Source organism: Sapajus apella, unplaced genomic scaffold (genome assembly GCF_009761245.1).
Source record: "Sapajus apella isolate SASKATOON/1434 unplaced genomic scaffold, GSC_monkey_1.0 scaffold72, whole genome shotgun sequence".
Classification (NCBI taxonomy): Eukaryota; Metazoa; Chordata; class Mammalia; order Primates; family Cebidae; genus Sapajus; species Sapajus apella.
In genome coordinates, this window is record NW_022437012.1 from 10,555,461 (window position 1) to 10,574,251 (window position 18,791).

At 39.5% G+C, this 18,791-nt stretch overlaps 1 protein-coding gene across 8 annotated transcripts in view; it reads right to left on the reverse strand.

The window, feature by feature from the left end:
• Positions 1-8,031: 8,031 nt before the first annotated feature.
• ZRANB3 (zinc finger RANBP2-type containing 3) overlaps positions 8,032-18,791 on the reverse strand; it is a 286,620-nt gene continuing 275,860 nt past the window's right edge. For all 8 annotated transcript variants that reach the window (XM_032250718.1, XM_032250720.1, XM_032250721.1 and 5 more), the window contains 2 exons: positions 15,635-15,766; positions 8,032-12,732 (listed from right to left, as the gene is read on the reverse strand). In XM_032250718.1, coding sequence (XP_032106609.1) covers positions 12,634-12,732; positions 15,635-15,766 — 231 coding nt within the window. In that variant the 3' untranslated portion in view covers positions 8,032-12,633. The remainder of the gene's footprint in view (positions 12,733-15,634; positions 15,767-18,791) is intronic.

Here is an 18,791-nt window from a genome sequence, read left to right on the forward strand (position 1 = left end):
GGAGGCTGAGGCAGGAGAATTGCTTGAACCCAGGAGGCGGAGGTTGCAGTGAGCCGAGATCGTGCCATTGCACTCCAGCCTTGGTAACAAGGGCGAAACTCCGCCAAAATTAAAAAAAAAAACAATTTTTATATTGTTATATGTTAAAATAATCATATTTTGGATATACTGGTTTAAGTAAAATATATTGTTAAAATATTTATCTGTTCCTTTTCATTTTTTAAGGCAGCTACTAAAAAATTTAAACCCACATATGTGGATGACATCAGGCAAGATGGTGGCGTGGGAAATATAGGACTCTGTCTCCCTATCTAGATAATTACACTGGCAGAATCTGTTTGATGTAACTATTTTGGAACTCTGGAGTCTATTCAAAGGCTTGCAGCTGCCAAAGGAAGGCTTGGGCAGTAAACTGCAATTAATTTTGGTCAAATGCTCTTGGCACGGTAGTGGCTTACCATTCCCTTTCCTAGCTCCGTGGCCGTCAGTCATGCACGTGTACCTAGCGCAGCCTGCACGAAGCTTGTGGAAGTTAGAGGAGGGAATAAGGACCTTGCCTTCCACATATCAGGCATCTGTGTTCTGAATGCTGCTTCTGATCATGGAGGTGCAGACACAGAGGCAGATGCTACTGCTGCAACCCCACCATCTGAAGTAGCTTTCACAGTATTCAAAGACTGAGAGCCTGTTACCTCCTGCCCCCTTGGTTTCTCCCTCTTTTCCCTTTTGGGAGGCACATTTGAACAATGGAACATCAAAAAGCAGCTGCATATACAGGGAATTTAGAAAGCCACTACATACGTCCAGGGAACGATTTCGGCTCAGAAAAGACCCCAGAAGAGCTTAAATTTACACCTTGAATAGATGCCTGGCACAGTCACTCTTCCACACTAAGAACAGCAACAGCGAAACCCAGCAAACCTTGGAGAAGAGGAGAATCTGGTTTCCAGAATTGCCAAAATATAAAATTCAAGTGTCCAGTTTTCAACAAAAAATTACAAGGCATACAAAGAAACAGGAAAGTACAGTCAATTCACAAAGCAAAAAATTAAAGCACCACAAATAGTCTCTGAGAAAGACCAGATAGTAGAGTTACCAGACAAAGGCTTTAGGACAACTGTCTTAAATATGTTCAGAGCTAAAGGAAGAGGTGGACAAAGTAAAGAAAATGATGTATGAACAATATGGAAATATCAATACAGAAATATAAAACATAAAAAGGAAAAAGAAATTTTGAGCCAGGTGTGGGGACTCATACTCATGCCTGTAATCCCAGCACTTTGGGAGGTGGAAGTGGGCAGATCACCTGAGGTCAGGAGTTTACGACCAACATGGCCAACATGGTAAAACCCCATCTCTACTCAAAAATTAGCTGTGTGTGGTGGCATACACCTGTATTCCCAGCTACTTGGGAGGTTGTGGCACAAGAATCACTTGAACCCAGGAGGTGGCGGTTGCGGTGAGCTGAGATTGAGCCACTGCATTCCAGCCTGGGCACAGAGTGAGACTCTGTCTCAAAAAAATAATAATTTTTTTTTGGAGCTAAAAAGTACAATAACTGAAATGAAAAATTCATTAGAGGGATTCAAAAATATATTTGAGCAGGCAGAAGAGAAAATCAGTGAATGTGAAGAAAGTAGAATTGAAATTCTCACCTGAGGAACAAGAAAGAAAAAAATATTAAAGAAAAGTGAACAGATCCTGTGGATAAGACACCATAAAGCAGACAAACATATGCAGTATGGGAGTCACAGAAGGACAAGAGGGAGACAAGTAGCAGAGATATTATTTGAACAAATAATGGCAAAAAATCCCAAATGTAATGCAATTTAGTGTTTATATTCTTGGATGAATATAAAAGCAAAGATATCCACATCGAGACACATTCTAATAAACTGTCAAACACCAAACACAGAGAGAATCTTAAAATCAGCAAAACAGAGGTCATTCATTGCATCAAACGGTGCTCAAAAAAAATTATCAGCATATTTCTCATCAGAAGTCTTGGAGGCCAGAAAGCAGTGGGCTGATATATTCAAAGTGCTGCAAGAAATAAAATGGCCAACCAAGAATCCTATTATCTGGCAAAACTGCCCATCAAAAATGAGGGAGAGATTAAAATACTTTAAGGTAAATAAAAGCTTATTGCCGCTAGACTAACTCTGCAAGAAATGTAAAAGGAGTCCTATAGGTTAAAACGAAAGTATGTCAGGCTGGGCATGGTGGCTCATGGCTGTAATCCCAGCACTGTGGGAGGCTGAGGTGGGCAGATCATCTGAAGTCAGGAGTTCAAGACCATCCTGGCCAACATGGTGAAACCACACCTCTAATAAAAATACAAAAATTAACTGGATGTGGTGGCACATACCTGTAATCCCAGCTACCCAGGAGGCTGAGGCAGGAAAATCACTTGAACCCAGGAGGGGGAGGTTGCAGTGAGCTGAGATCATACCACTACACTCCAGCTTGGGTGACAGAGCAAGACATCATCTCAAAAAAAAAAAAAGAAAAAGAAAAAAAAAGAAATGAAAGGATATGAAACATTAGATCAAAGGCATATGAAGAAATATTTCCAGCAAAAATAAATACTTGGGAAATTATAAAAGCTAGTATTATTGTAACTGGTTTGTAACTCTAGTTTTTTTTTTTTTTATATTTGACAGTGACGGAGTTTCACTCATGTTACCCAGGCTGGAGTGCAATGGCGCGATCTCGGCTCACCGCAACCTCCGCCTCCTGGGTTCAGGCAATTCTCCTGCCTCAGCCTCCTGAGTAGCTGGGATTACAGGCACGTGCCACCATGCCCAGCTAATTTTTTGTATTTTTAGTAGAGACGGGGTTTCACCATGTTGACCAGGATGGTCTCGATCTCTTGACCTCGTGATCCACCCGCCTCGGCCTCCCAAAGTGCTGGGATTACAGGCTTGAGCCACCGCGCCTGGCCCTGTAACTCTAGTTTTTGTTTTTACATGACTTAAGAGACTAATGCATTAAAAAAACAATTATTAGTTTATGTTTTTGGACACAAACTACATAAAAATAGAATCTTGTAGCATTAATAACTTAAAGAGGTTGAAGAAGAAGCTGTATAGAAGTAGTTTATTTTTATTTTTGAGAGAGAGTCTCACTCTATCACCCAGGATGGAGTGCAGTGGCATAACCTGGCTCACTGTAACCTCCACTTCCCGGGTTCAAGCAATTCTCGTGCCTCAGCCTCCCAAGTCGCTGGGATTACAGGTGCGCACCACCACACCCGGCTAATTTTTGTATTTTTAGTAGAGATGAGGTTTCGTCATGTTGGCCAGGCTAGTCTTGAACTCCTGACCTCAGGTGATCCACCTGCCTCAGCCTCCCAAAGTGCTGGGATTATAGGCATAAGCCACCACGCCTGGCCTAGAAATACAGTTTCTATACGCTATGGAAGTTAAGCTAGTATAAATCCTTCTCAAATTCTTCTAAAAAACTAAAGAAGAGGAAACAATTTTTTTTCTTTTCTTTTTTTTGAGATGGAGTCTCACTCTGTCACCCAGGCTGGAGTGCAGTGGTGCAATCTCCGCTCACTGCAATCTCTGCCTCCCAGTTCATGTGATTCTCCTGCCTTGCCTCCTGAGTAGCTAGGATTACAGGTGCACCCTACCATGCCTGGCTAATTTTTGGATTTTTAGTAGATACGGAGTTTCACCATGTTGGCCAGGCCGGTAGAGGAAACAATTTTTAATTCATTCTATGAAGCCAGCATTGCCTTAACACCAAAGCCAGACAAGGACACCACAAGAGAAGCAAAATACAAACCATTATCACTTATGAACATGGATACAAAAATGCTCAAAAAATACCACCAGCACACCAAATTAAGCAGCAATCAAAGGATTATGCACGATGACAGAGCTGGATTTATTCCTGGAATACAAGCATGATTCAACATGTAAAAATGGATCATTGTAATACACCACGTTAAAAGAAGAAAGGACAAAAAAGCACATGATCATCTCATTTTCTGCAGAAAAATAATTTGACAAAATTCAACGCTCTTTTATGATAAGAACACTCAACAAACTAGGAATGGAAACTACCTCAATGTAATAAAGGCAATATATTTTAAAAAACCCACAATTAACATCGTACTTAATTATTACAGACTAAAAGCCTTTCTTCTAAGATCAGGAACAAGACATCCCTGTCTTGACCATTTCCATTCAACACTAATGGAAATCCTAGCCAGAGCAATTAGGCAAGAAAAGAAAAGGCACTGAAATTGGAGAGGATGAAGTCTCTGTTTGCAGACAACATGATCTTAATGCAGAAACCTCTAGAGATTCCACATTTCATATCCTCTGTAGGCTAGGTGTGGTGGCTTATTCCTGTAATCCCAGCACTGTGGAAGGCTGAGGCAGGCAGATCACGAGGTCAAGAGATTGAGACCATCCTGGCCAACGTGACGAAACCCTGTCTCTACTAAAAATACAAAAACTAGCACGGCGTGATTGTGCGTGTCTGTAGTCCAAGCTACTTGGGAGGCTGAGGCAGGACAATTGTTTGAGCCCAGAGGCGAGGTTGCAATGAGCCAAGATCTAGCCACTGCACTCCAGCCTGGGCAACAAAGCGAGACTCCATCTCAAAACAAACAAACAAACAAAACAAACAAATGAACAAAAACCTCTGTAAAAACTAATAAATTTAGCAAAGATGCAGGATATGAAACATGCAAAAATAAGTTGCATTTCTATACACTAAAAATGAACCAAGTGAAAAGGAAATTTAAAAAACAATTCTCATAGTGGCATTACAAAGAATAAAATATGTATGAATTAACCATGAAAGGGAAAAACCTATAAACTAAAAACTGCAAACATTGTTGAAAGAAATTATAGAAGACATAAATGAGAACACATTCCATGTTCATGAATTGGAATACTTATTGTAGTATTGTCAATACTACTCAAAGTGATCTACAGATTCAATGCAATGTTTATTGATATGGTTTGGATAATTGTCCCCTCCAAATCTCAAGCTGAAATGTAATCCCAATGTTGGAGGTGGGGCCTGGGGTGGGGCGGTATTTGGGTCATGAGGGCAGATCCCTCATGGCTTGGTACTGTCCTTGTGATAATGAGTTCTTTTGAGATCTGGTGGTTTCAAAGTACGTGGTACCTCCTCCTACTCTCACCATATGAGACACTGGCTCCTCCTTTGCCTTCAGCCATGATTTTAAGGTTCCTGAGGCCCTCACCAGAAAAAGATGCTGGAGCCATGCTGGCACAGTCTGCAGAACTGTGATCCAATTAAACTTATTTTCTTTATAAATTACCTAACCTTGGATATTTCTTTATAGTGACACAAGAATGGCTTAACAGACCTATCAAAATCCTACTGAAATTTCTGTAGAAATAGAAAAATCCATCCTAAAATTTATATGCAATCTCAAGGGACCCCAAATAGACAAACACTCTTGTAAAGAAATCAGAAGTCTTGGTTGGGTGTGGTGGCTCACGACTGTAATTCCAGCACTTTGGGAGGCTGTAAGAGGGTGGACTGCCTGAGCTTAGGAGTTCGAGACCAGCCTGGGCAACATGATGAAACCCTGTCTCTACTAAAATAACAAAAAATCAGCCAGGTGTGGCAGCATGTGCCTATAGTCCCAGCTACTTGGGAGGATGAGGTAGGAGAATCACTTGAACCTGGGAGGCAGAGGTTGCAGTGAGCTGAGATTGGGCCACTGCACTCCAGCATGGCGACAGAGTGAGACTCCATCTCAAAAAGAAAAAAGAGAAAAGAAATCAGAAGTCTCACATTTTCTGATTTCACAATTTACTACAGAGTGACAGTAATCAAAACAGTGTGGTACTGGCATAAAGGCAGACATATAGACCAAGGAAATAAAGTATAGAACCCAGAGATAGATCCATACTTATATGGTCAAATGGTTTCTAACAAGGGTGCCAACATCATTTAATGGGGAAAGGACAGTCTTTTCAACAAATGGTGCTACGGAAACTGCATATCTACATGTAAAAGAATGAAGTTGGACCTTAGCTAACACTAAATACAAAAATTAACATGAAATAGATCAAAGACTTAAATGTAGGAACTAAAACTATAAAACTCTTAGAGGAAAACACACAGGAAAAGCTTCAAGACATTGGACTTGGCAATGACTTTCTAGATCTGACATCAAAGGCATAGGCAACAAAAGAAATAGACGAATTGGGCTTCATAAAAAATTTAAAACTTCTGTGTAAAGTTCATTTGACTGAGTAAAATAACAATTCACAGAATAGGAGAGATTTGCAAACCACCTATTTAATAAGTAATTAACGTCCAGAAGATATGAATAACTCCTAAAGCTCAACAATAAAAGCAAACAACTCAATTAAAAAATGGGCATAGGACTTGAATAGATATTTCTCCAACAGTAATGTACAAATGGCCAATAAGCACATGAAAAGATGCTCAACATCACTAGTCTTTAGGGAAAGGTAAATCAAGATCAGCAATGAGATACTATTTCATACCCCTCAGGATGGCTACTATAAAACAAAACAAAACAAAACAAAACAAACAGTGTTGGTGAGGATGTGGAGAAATTGGAAACCTTGTACATTGCTGAAGGGGGTGTAAAATTGTTGCAGCTGTAGAAAACAATATAGCGTTTCCTCAATACATTAAACATAGAATTACTGGTTCCAGTAATTCCACTTCTGGGTACATACCCCAAAGAAAACAGAGTTTCAAACAGACATGTGCATACTCATGTTCATAACAGCATTATTCACAACAGCTGAAAGGTGAATAGAACCCCAATGTCCATGGATGAATGAATGAATTAAAAAAAATTAGTATTTAATAATGAAATATTATTCAGCCTAAAATAGGAAGGAGATTCTGACACATACTTCAACATGGATAAACCCAATAGGCCAGAAAAAAAAGGACAAATATTGTTATGATTGCACCTATATAAGGTACCTAGATTAACAGTTAAATACATACTGACGGAAAGTAGAATGGTGGTGTTTTACACTATTCTTGCATTGCTAAAAAGAGATACCTGACACTGGGCAATTTATACAGAAAAGAGGTTTATTTGACTCATAGTTCTGCAGTCTTTACAGGAAGCATGGTGCTGACATCTGCTCAGCTTCCATGGAGGCCTCAAAAAGCTTACAATCATGACGGAAGGCAATAGGGGATCAGGCATACCACATGGTGAAAGCAGGAGCAAGAAAGAGAGGGAGTGGTGGGGGAGGTGCCACACACATTTAAATGACCAGATCTTGTGAGAACTCACTGTCATGAAGACAGCACCAAGCCATGAGGGATCCACTCCCATGATCCAAAAACCTCCCACCAGGCCCCACGTCCAGATTCAGGATTACAATTCAACATGAGATTTGGGTGGGGGCAAATGGCCAAACTATATTAGGTGGTTACCAAGAACTGGGAAGGAAGTTAGTTTAATAAGTGCAGAGGTTTTTTTTAGAAAAAGTTCTGGAGAGGCATAGTGATGATGGTAATACAATAATGTGAATGTACTTAATACCAATGAACTGTACACTTAAAAACAATTAAAATGATGAATTTTACCACAATAAAAATTACATATGTGCCTTGAATTGTATTTCTGTTGGATGGTACTGGTCTAGAAATACAACATATTTTATGTTTAATTATAATTAGTGGTTGTAAATCACAAATACCTTTTTTTTTTTTTTAAATGCAAAAACAGGCTGGGCGCGGTGGCTCAAGCCTGTAATCCCAGCACTGTGGGAGGCCGAGGCGGGTGGATCACGAGGTCAAGAGATCGAGACCATCTTGGTCAACATGGTGAAACCCCGTCTCTACTAAAAATACAAAAAAAAAAAAAAAATTAGCTGGGCATGGTGGCGCGTGCCTGTAATCCCAGCGACTCAGGAGGCTGGGGCAGGAGAATTGCCTGAACCCGGGAGGCGGAGGTTGCGGTGAGCCGAGATCGTGCCATTGCACTCCAGCCTGGGTAAGGAGAGCGAAACTCCGTCTCAAAAAAAAAAAAAAAAAAGCAAAAACACCCTTGGCAGGACTTATTTGAACAAAATCAGGTGCCTGACCTCTACTTAACTACTAATATGCTAATATGAAACCACACTGGCATACGGCACACTAAGGAGGAGTCATTCTTACTTACAAGCTGCAGCAGGCACAAGGAACCAAATGGGCCACAGAGATACACATTAGGCTGGAGAAAGGGCTGACATTGATGTCAGGGTGGCAGATGGTTTCTAATGCCCATGGAGAGTTTAAGAACTAATGGACACATGTCCAAGGTCAAGGAATAGGGTAGGAACTGACTTTGTCATCATGCACAAGATGGCATACAGTGATGCAACATGAAATACCTCTTCCTCACCCTCAAGTTTTGCTAAAAGAAGAAATTTTTGGCCTATCTCTACCCTCTGACTCCTTCCTCTCTAAAGGAAGCAGAGTGACTTACCCCGCTGGCAAATTTAGGAGAAGCCATGGAGGTTGAAAATGCCTATCCCCTTTCTCTCTGATCAGCCTGTCTATAGGACAGACTGCTTTTATGTGCTGAGGACAGATGCTGTCAAGTTTGGCCTGGAGATCCTTTTCTCACTGTCCCCAAGATGAAGTCAAGTAGATGCTGGCCTGGGTTTTGGGGTAAGTTTGCTTGCCCTGCAGTATAGATTCACTCTTACTTTCCTGCAGGGGAGTCACCCAGGGCCCCAGTTGAACACAGAGGCCCTAAGTGTTAGAGAGCTTGACTGGTGCTGCAGATCCATGCATGACTTCTAATTCTCTTTTATGAACCTCAAAATTCACATTGTCAATTTCATCTGTCTGGTTTCTGTGTTTCATTTCTCAACTGGTTCCCAGTTTGATGTGGAGAGAGAGGTATTAGCAATTATCCTTCTTAAACCTCCTAAGAGCAGTTTTCAAAACAGCAAAATGAACAAAAATGGCATAGCAGTATTTCGTGTATGGCTTCAAAAAATATCCATTTGATGAAGGCCAAGACATAAATTTGATGAAGGCCAAGACATAAATTAAGTCATAGTTCTGTAAGAATGTATTATGCAGAAGGCAGGTAAAACATTTTTGCAGGATTGCAAAGGCTCTAAGCTGAAGCATAGCAATCTGGAGTTACACTAAGAAGATTGGGCTGTGTCTGTGGCACGTGTGTGTAAACGTCGCATGCCAAGCACTTGCTAGGTTCAGGTTGCACAAGAGTGCTTTCTTTAGCTCATTTTGGAGGCTAAGTTGAAATGACGTTGGGCTCTTTCTTAAACAGACTTGAGCTTTATACAGTTATAGGTGTTTGGAGGTTCTCCAATCTAATGATGACATCTGGTTGCAGGAAGGCAGGTGTGTAAGAGCAGAGAGACTGTGAAATACAAACACTTTAGCAAATGTGGAATAATTAACAATATTTTTAAGGCAAACCAGAGACCAGTTTCCAGAAAATAGCTAGAAGCTACTGCTAGGAAGATCCAGTCAATGATTTAAGGAGAAACTACTAAGGAAGAGAGGCAGGTAGTTGGAACACAGAATGTTTCTTAGTAACAATGACATTTCTCAATGGTAAATATGAACACAACCAGGGTGGCAAAACCACCCTTAACAATATAAAGCAGTTGACAAACTTGAGATGGGATAAAACATTTTCTGGTAGTTGGATATTCGGATAGATTAGTGCAGTGACTAGGAGCCCACAGTTTTCCAGTTCAAAAGAATAAATGGTGGAATGAGAAACAGGCTAGTAATATGTAACAGAAAATGAGATATTATTCCCACAATTTATTTTTGATGTTTGAAATTCATAATTCTGTATCCTATAAGTAAACACAACCCATCTATTTACTGTAAAGAGCTCGAGTATTGACTTTTTTGACATAATTTAAAATGCCTCATACTTATTTTTCTAAAGAAACTACATTTTAAATGTTTCACTCAAGAATCTAAAGAAGAGATTTGATTTATTAGCAAGATGTATGGGCAGAAAGTCCTTTCCTATACAGTTAAGAAAATATAGAGGGTATTCACTTGTTCCAAGAAAATCTCCCCAAGAAATGTATGTTAGGCTGCAGTGAACACTGACAGTAGGCTTCTTTAAAAATTCCATATGAATTCTTCTTCCTGGCTCTGGGGCTACTAAAAGCAACTTTATTAATCATCAGAATGTGTATGGGATCATTGTCACTCAGTGACCGGAACAGGAAGGCAGGCTAGCCTGATGCTGGCCATGCGAGGTTTGGGTGTGTAAGGCCCACCATGCTCCACAAGTCCTCCCCACCCAAACCCTACCCACAGGCATATATTTTCATATGGTTCTGTATCGTAAGCTGGTTCATTCCCCACCTCCCACTTCCTAGTTCTGTTACTTGGATCCAGAGCTGTTTTTCTTTTTTGAGATGGGGCCTTGCTGTGTTACCTAGGCTGGTCATGAACCCCTGGGCTGAAGTGACCCTCCTACCTCAGCCTCCTGAGTAGCTAGGCTACAGGCAAGTGCCATCACACCTGGATAGAGTCTTTTTTTGTTGCTGTTTTCTTAGCCTACACTGTATCTTGCAACTTCTCTGAGTCTTTTCAGAGCTGGGCCTATCCTTTTACACTCACTCGACCTACCTGTGTCTTTCACTTTATCTCCATCTCCTGCATGGCGGCAGCTAAGTTCTTCCTGGTGGCCATCTGCACATCTTTCTGCACTCAGGATCTGCTGCTTGCTCTGACACTTTCTGTGTCCCTCCGTCATAACCTCCTATTTGCAATACATAGGGGGCAGCTTCTGTTTCAGATTGTGAGGATGAAAAGAACAGTCTCCTCAAGATGCCCTTTTGGTCTTGGTGATTAGATCAATCTCTATCTTTACTTTCAGTCCCAGAATCTTCATCTCAATGTGCCCCACAAGTAATGTAGACCAAATTAGGGGGAAGGCAGGACACAAAGCTCTGAGACATGTCAGGAAGGGATGGGGATGAGCCAGTCAGCATCCTGTACAGCAAATGGTCACTGCTCCTTACGGCATTTTTAAATAGTCAGAATTCGGAAACTTTGTGTAGACTGAGCCTATCTATCTTCATGGATTGTTTCACCTCAAACCATCACACAGTTCTTACCTCTGAGGAGAACTTTCTCCTTAGAATTATCACCTTAGTGTGATCTGAAGAGCAAGTTCCCCTCAAATCTGTCCTACTTAGACCACACTTGCAAACACTCCATGCTGGAGGAAAGGCAGCGTGCCTGCTTCTTGGCTCTCAACCATGACAAATCCTAGGTTACCTTGGAAATGAAGCAGAAAACTGCAAAGAGCCTGACCAACTAAGCAGAATGGAGGCCAAAGAAAGCCCAACTTCATTTATAAAATAAGCAACATGATTTGATCTCATACAATGAAATAGAAACCAAGGAACAACTCTGGAAGGAAAATTCATGATTATATAATCTTTCTAAAAACAAGTCTTTTATGTTGTAAAACACTTGCTATTAATTAAAGCAGGAAAATGCTCAAACCAAAGAGGTATACATCCTAATAGTATTTACAAACAGGTCCCTTTTGGGAATGCAATTCTTCCTTGGACCTGTATTTTGTATAGTTCTGACTCTTTGCTTTCATGATTCTGACACATTGCAGGATTAGGCCCTGGGTTTGCTTTAGGATCACTCTTATTTTATGTCAATTACATTTTAATATTATCATTGTACTTTTAAATGCATATAACCATCTGGTTATGCCTTACTATAAAGTGTTTTATTGTCATCACTCTTTTTAAAAGAAGTACCAGAAATATACCTTTAATAACACAGGGTTTTAAAAGGAGAATATGAGAACCAGAAGATAAAGAATATTTTGACAATAAGCCTAGTTTTATTCATTTTTTAAAAAAGATCTAAAAAAATCAGGCCTGTGTTCTCTTTGGCAGCACATATACTTTAAAAAAAAAAAATCAAGCTTAAGTGGCATTTTACATTTTATGGTTTCAGTTATTTAATAGTTTTAAAAATTACTTTACATAGAGCCTCCGAATTGTCCACAAACACCATTAGTGTTAGGTACTTCATTTTGAAAAGGATATTTTTGATAAAGATGACTGGCTAAGAAATAAAGCAAGAAAGGAAACACCCAAAATGTGTACCCCAAGGTCATTCTGGAGGTATTTAGCGGACAATCTCTCTTGAATCCTAAGCAGGCTGGTCATGCTTGGCCCAGAACTCCTGAATAATGATTTGCCTCTGAAATTTCCCATAAAGTTTTGCAGTGTTCCATTCATATCTATGACAGTCCAAAACCAATACTAATCCAGAAGCATTTTTCAGGTAATTGAGAGTACATTTTTTAAACACAGTCTATGCATAATATAATGATTAGGCATATTAGGGATAAAGAACTTAAAACATTGCTGAAACATAATTGCAAGTCTGCATCCAATAAAAAAGACCACAGAAATATTTAGTATCATATCTTAGTTTCTGTTAAATATTTTCAAAATGTATTTAACACGAAAAGTAATTAGTACAACAGAATTTGAATTCTTGATTTTTGTTCTGAAAATTTTTACTCTCAATATATTAGACATGGAAAAATTTTGTATTAAATTATTCCACATGTAAACCATATGTCATTCATTCATATATTCTTCTACTTTACTTCTTTACCAAAAATCGTGTGATGTCTGATCCATGCTTTGATGCTAGAGATTGTCTTCTCACCTGGCTTCTTTCCTTAGCTTGTCTGGCAGTTCTCTAAAAGTTAAAAAATATGCGTGTGCATATGTTAGGAAAAAAGCATCGGCTTCCGAAGCTCAAAAATTCTTTGTACTGATAGTCTGGAAATTCTACACTGTCACTACACACATTTTCCAATGCTTGGCTATTAAAGAGTTACCAAACCACAAGGCAGATACTCTGCAACTCTGGCAACTCCTAGGTTAGGACCTCAGTTCATAAGACCAAAGTGGCAGGAGAAGACATACAACTTGAGAGATGTCTTGCTACCCAGCAACAGCACGAATTTCTCATTTGGAGACTGGGGAGGCCCTGATTCTCCCATCCAAATGGGAGTTCTTAAGGCATCTTGGGATTATCCAGAGTAGAAGATCTACCCACTTCCTATTCTCTGATCCCAGGGGCCATTTCCAACTCAACAGATGAGCTGGTGTGGAAAATAAAATGACATAGACCAAAACTGGATTCTTCCACTAATGCCACAAATAACATTTTTCATGACAATTTAAAAAAATAATTACAGAAAAGGCTGCATTTTCTTTGGCTATTTCTTAATTCTCTTATAGGTCTTGAATTTGCAAATAACTTGCTTAGCTGAGAAATCAGATGACTTTTTTTTCCATTTGAAGTCCATGTGAGGTGATCCAGGAGCAAAGAGTGAAGGACAGAAGTGAAGCTTACGTCCGGCTAATACCTGTAATCCCAGCACTTTGGGAGGCTAAGGTGGGTGAATCACCTAAGGTCAGGAGTTCAAGACCAGCCTGGCCAACACGGTGAAACTTAGTCTCTACTAAAAATACAAAAATCAGCCAGGTGTGATGGCACATGCCTGTAATCCCAGCTACTCAGGAGACTGAGGCAGGAGAATCAGCTTGAACCCATGAGGTGGAGGTTGTAGTGAGCCAAGATCGTACCACTGAACTCCAGCCTGGGTGACAGAGTGAGACTCCATATCAAAAAAAAAAAAAAAAAAAGAGACGCTTACAACTAAAACAAATTACAAAAACCAAAAAGCCTGCCTACATGACATGATCCCATTTATGTAAAATATGTGTTTTTTTAAAATTGCATTTTAGGTTTTGGGGGTAAAATGTTTTCATATAAAAATGTTTGTGAAAAAACTGTGGAATATAGCATATTAAAAGAGTAGTAGGCTAGGCACAGTAGTTTATGCCTGTAATCCTAGCACTTTGGGAGGCTGAGGAGGGCAGACTACCTGAACTCCGGAGTTCTTGACCAGTCTGGGCAACATGGTGAAACTCCAGCTCTATTAAAAATACAAACAATTAGCCAAGTGTGGCGGCATATGTCTGTAGTCCCAGCTACTTGGGAGGCTGAAGCAGAATTACTTGAACTCAGGAGCTGAAGGTTGCAGTGAGCCGAGATCACACCACTGCACTTGAGCCTGGGCAACAGAGTAAGACTCTGTCTCAAAAAAAAAAAAAAAAAGAGTAGTAGTAAAGAGTTCATACATTATAAACATTGGTAAAGGATCTGAAATAGTTCTCAAAGTTTAAACATAATTGATTAGCATTTTTTAAAAACATCAGTCTTTAGCAAACAAAACAATTGCAGGCCATTCTCCTTGTACCACATGGCACCCACTCACTGACTGTACTCAGTGGCAGTTAAATGGGCTTCTGGGGCCATAAATGAATAAAATTCTTTGGAAAACAGTTTGGTGATAAATTCCTACATTGTCAAAAATATCCAAACACTTTTGACTCAGTGATTTTTACATATGAGAATCTACCTTATGGAATGATCTCAAAAAGTAGGAAACAGTCTTGTTTACAAAAAATGTGCTTGGTGGCATGATGCAGAAAAGCAAAAAAAAGTTTAAATAAATATTAATCAGTATGGGAATGGTTAAGTAAACTACAGTAGAGATCTACTCAATAGAATATTGTATTATGCAGTCATTTTAGATGATATAAATTATGAATGGTTGGAAAACATGAGAAATGCTTAGATCTTGCTATAAGTGAAAAAAAGGCGAACACGAAGTCACATATAGAATATGTGCCTCTTTTTTTTTTTTTTTTTTGAGATGGAGCCTTGCTCTGTTACCCAGGCTGGAATGCAGGGGTGTGATCTTGGCTTACTACAACTTCCGCCTCCTGGGTTCAAGCAATTCTCTGCCTCAGTCTCCCAAGTAGCTGGGGTTAGTTGCTTACCACCATGCCCAGCTAATTTTTGTATTTTTAGTAGACATGAGGTTTCACCATCTTGGCCAGGCTGGTCTTGAACTCCTGACCTTGTGATCCATCCACCTTGGCCTCTCAAAGTGCTGGGATTACAGGCGTGAGCAACCTCACCCAGCCATGTATGCCTCTTTCTAAGATGATCTCAACAGGTGAATCTTATTACCTTTTACTGGACTGCCTATAAAAAATTCATCCTGGTAGATAAGCAATACTATGTGTTTTTTCTTCTCATTCTAAGCAACAGGTAACTAACTACCCAATGATATGCCAGAGTTAATTGGTTTCATACTTTGGCCAGCAATGAAACCTCTGCATGTTGAATTGAGTTGGTCCTAGAGATAATTTATTAATGTTTTCAGATATTTCAGGATATCCTTAGTTATATGCAAACATATATGACTGTCCCAATTCACCAAACTTCCAGTTTGAGGATCAGGGTCTTGTCAAGACAATATATAAACTGTATTCATTTATTTTTTGGTAGTGGTGCTAATGTCTTGTTACTAGAATGAATTAAAAGGGAAGCAGCTTCTCTTGCATCTGTGACACAGGCCTTGAGAAGAAAAGCAAGTGTTAGATGATGAAACGGATAAAATGCATCTTGAATCTCAGACCAGGGATAAATTCATCCACATAATCTTCCACACCTGTATGCACAATTTTCCATTTGAGTTCTCAGGATGGAGTCAAAACTATATTAGAGCTTCACTGACCTCTTTATGACAGACTGTGCAGAGAGTCTGCAGGTTGTCCAGGGAACACTGTCCTCCTCCCCTGTACACTGGCTTGATGTGATCCACCTGCCAGAAATGTCCTTCCCCTGGGTTTCTTATCATTTCATTTAGCTGTAATAAGAATACAAGTGCAGCAATTTTCAACATATATTGCAAGAACTGTGTGTTGGTTTTGCACTGTGCAACCATGTTTATACAGCAAAAGCATGGGGAAAAATACATCAGGATAGCTTTTTATAGCTTTTATTGTGAGTAGAAAAAACCCTCTGGTTAGCAGTTTGAAAACAATAAAATGTTTTCTGAAAGCTTTTTTTCTCCCTTATCTAACTCATTTTGAAAAAATTACAAGGAAACATAAAATACCAAGACTCATGGCAGATTGGGAAAAACTGATTTTTCTGCACCTTTAGTTTATATATTCACTAAACCAAATCTAAGAAAAGAGTAAGAATAGATTAGAAATTTAAAACTTCTCAATACTACTGAGTCAAACAATTTTTAATTGTTGACCTAAATGCTTTTGTCACTATACAGTGGCAGTTTAATATCAATGGCTATTAGCTAGAACTTTTATACTATTCACCAGAGAACTTTCCAAGTTATGTGGACTGGAATGAAATTTCTAGAACAAATCTCTGTAACTTGCACATTTGGAATAATTAAAGATGACCATTTAAAGTAACCTTTATTTAAGCCAGTCCACATATACACACTTTAGCTGACCTTTACTACTGCCTGCCTTACCTTCTCTTCTGTGTTGAACTTTCCAACTTCTGTTAGAAGAAATGTATTGATTTTTGTTTTTGAGGTTGGCATTGTTAGAAGCACCAACAAATGACAGTCCCGTGAATCAAGCAAATGGCATAGTCTTAGGGGAAAAAAAAAATCCATTTTGGTTTTGCCTTTTTAAACCAATTCCTTCTCTCTGAGCAATCCCCACTCTGACAAACTCAATGATCCAGAAGATGCTTCTTTAGTTTTTCCAAGAAACTGTAAGGCAAATCACTTGGGGCCACTCTTTAATATCCTAAATTTGCCCACCTCTTGAAAGAATCACTTGATGTGGTAGTGCATGCCTGTAATCCCAGATGTTTGGTAGGCTGAGGCAGGAGGATCACTTGAGCCCAAGACTTCAAGATCATCCTGGGCAACACAGTGAGACCCCAGACCCAATCTCAATAAATAAATAAACAAAATAAAATCACTCTCTCTCTGACTAGTCCTACCCAATCTGAGCCTATTGTGCTGCTTATTCTCAGAGCACTTTTGTTTTGGCTATCTATTATATTACTTCTGCATTCCTGGACAGGTTGCTTTCAATAACCTTGAGTCATTTTGTTGTATGTCTTCTGGAAGCCGTCACAGTGAGGCAGCAGTAACCGGAGTCTGACTGATATCCCTGGGATGTGTACAATATGTCCCTCATCAATTAGACCAAAAGATCTTTCAGGAACTCTGGATATCATTAGAGAAATAGTGTATTTCCCTAGCTCTCAAAGACACGCTAATTCATCTTTGCAGAAATGCTGATGAATTAATTCCTTCATATTTCAGCAACACTATCCTAGGTAAATAAAAATATATAGTTATCTAGCTGGCAGGAATTCATTCAATATTTTAGTGGGCAGAGAGTGAGGGGTGATTTTTAAAAATTAAGCACACTACAATAACACATTTTACTTAGAAGTAGGTTCTCACTCTGTTGCCCAGGCTGGAGTGCACTGGCACCATTGCAGCTTACTGCAGCCTCGACCTTCTGGGCTCAAGCAATCCTCCTATCTCAGCCATCTAAGTAGCTGGTACTACAACAGGCGCATGCTACCACACCAGGCTAATTTTTCTGATTTTTTTTTTTTTTTTTTGTAGCGACGGGGTTCCACTATGTTGTTCAGGCTGGTAACTTTTGGCTCAAGCAATCCTCCCACCTTGGCCTCTCAAAATACTGAGATTACAGGTGTGAGCCAAAGCCTGGCCTAATTTGAAATTTAGAATTGTTCAGATAGCAAAATTAGAAATCCAAATGAATTTTGGAAATGAAAGTGAATATTGAGGACAGTGTGCTATAAATTATATTTTGTCATAAACTGGTGTATTACATTTTACAATGCAATGAACACATATATGTGTGTGAGTGTATATACACATACATAGCCTTCTGATTGTGATGGACTATATTTCTGGGGTTACCTGTTTGCTCCCTGCCATTCAATATTAACATTATAGAAAGTGGAATCAACAGACCATAAGTGCCTCTTAATACACTGTAACACCTGTTAAGATCTTGTCCCAAAATAACTGAATGAGAATGAAATTAAGCCTCTAGATCTTAAAATTGTTATTCAGAAAATTGGCGGAATAGAAGAACATGTCAAACAGTACCTTGTAGATACAGGGAGATAAATCCAGAATGGCAAATGATCCAGTATATTCAACCATTGATAGTATAAAAAAGGAATGGGGTGCTATTATAGATTAAATGAAGCATAAGAGGCATTATTATCAAATGTACTATCTGGGTGACAATTTGATCCTAATTTGAATAAAGTTACTATAAAAGACTTTTTAAAAAAAAATTTTTTTTGAGACAGAGTCTCGCTCTGTCACCCAGGCTGGAGTGCAGTGGTGTGATCTTGGCTCACTGCAACCTTAGTCTCCCAGGTTCAAGTGATTCTTCTGCCTCAGCCCCCAAGTAGCTGGGACTACAGGTGTCTGCCACCATGCCTGGCTAATTTTTTATATTTTTAGTAGAGATGGGGTTTTGCCATGTTGGCCAGGCTTGTCTCGAACTCCTGACCTCAGGTGATCCACCTGCCTCGGCCTCCCAAAGTGCTGGGATTACAGGCAGGAGCCACTGAACCCAGCAAGACATTTTTGAGACAATCTGGGAAGCCAAACACAGACTTAATATAATTAAGGAATTGTAATTGTGCTGGGTATGATAACTCATACTAGGATTATATTTAAAAGAATGAGAGGAAAAGAAATGAGGAAAGGGAAAGAGGGAAGGAAGAAAGGAATGAAGGAAGAGAAACAGGGAGAAAGGGAAGAGGGAGGGGGAACAAGGGTGGGAGAGGGAAGAAAGGATAGAAGGAAGGAGGTCTTTACCTGTGAGAGATACAGAAAGAAAATACTCAAG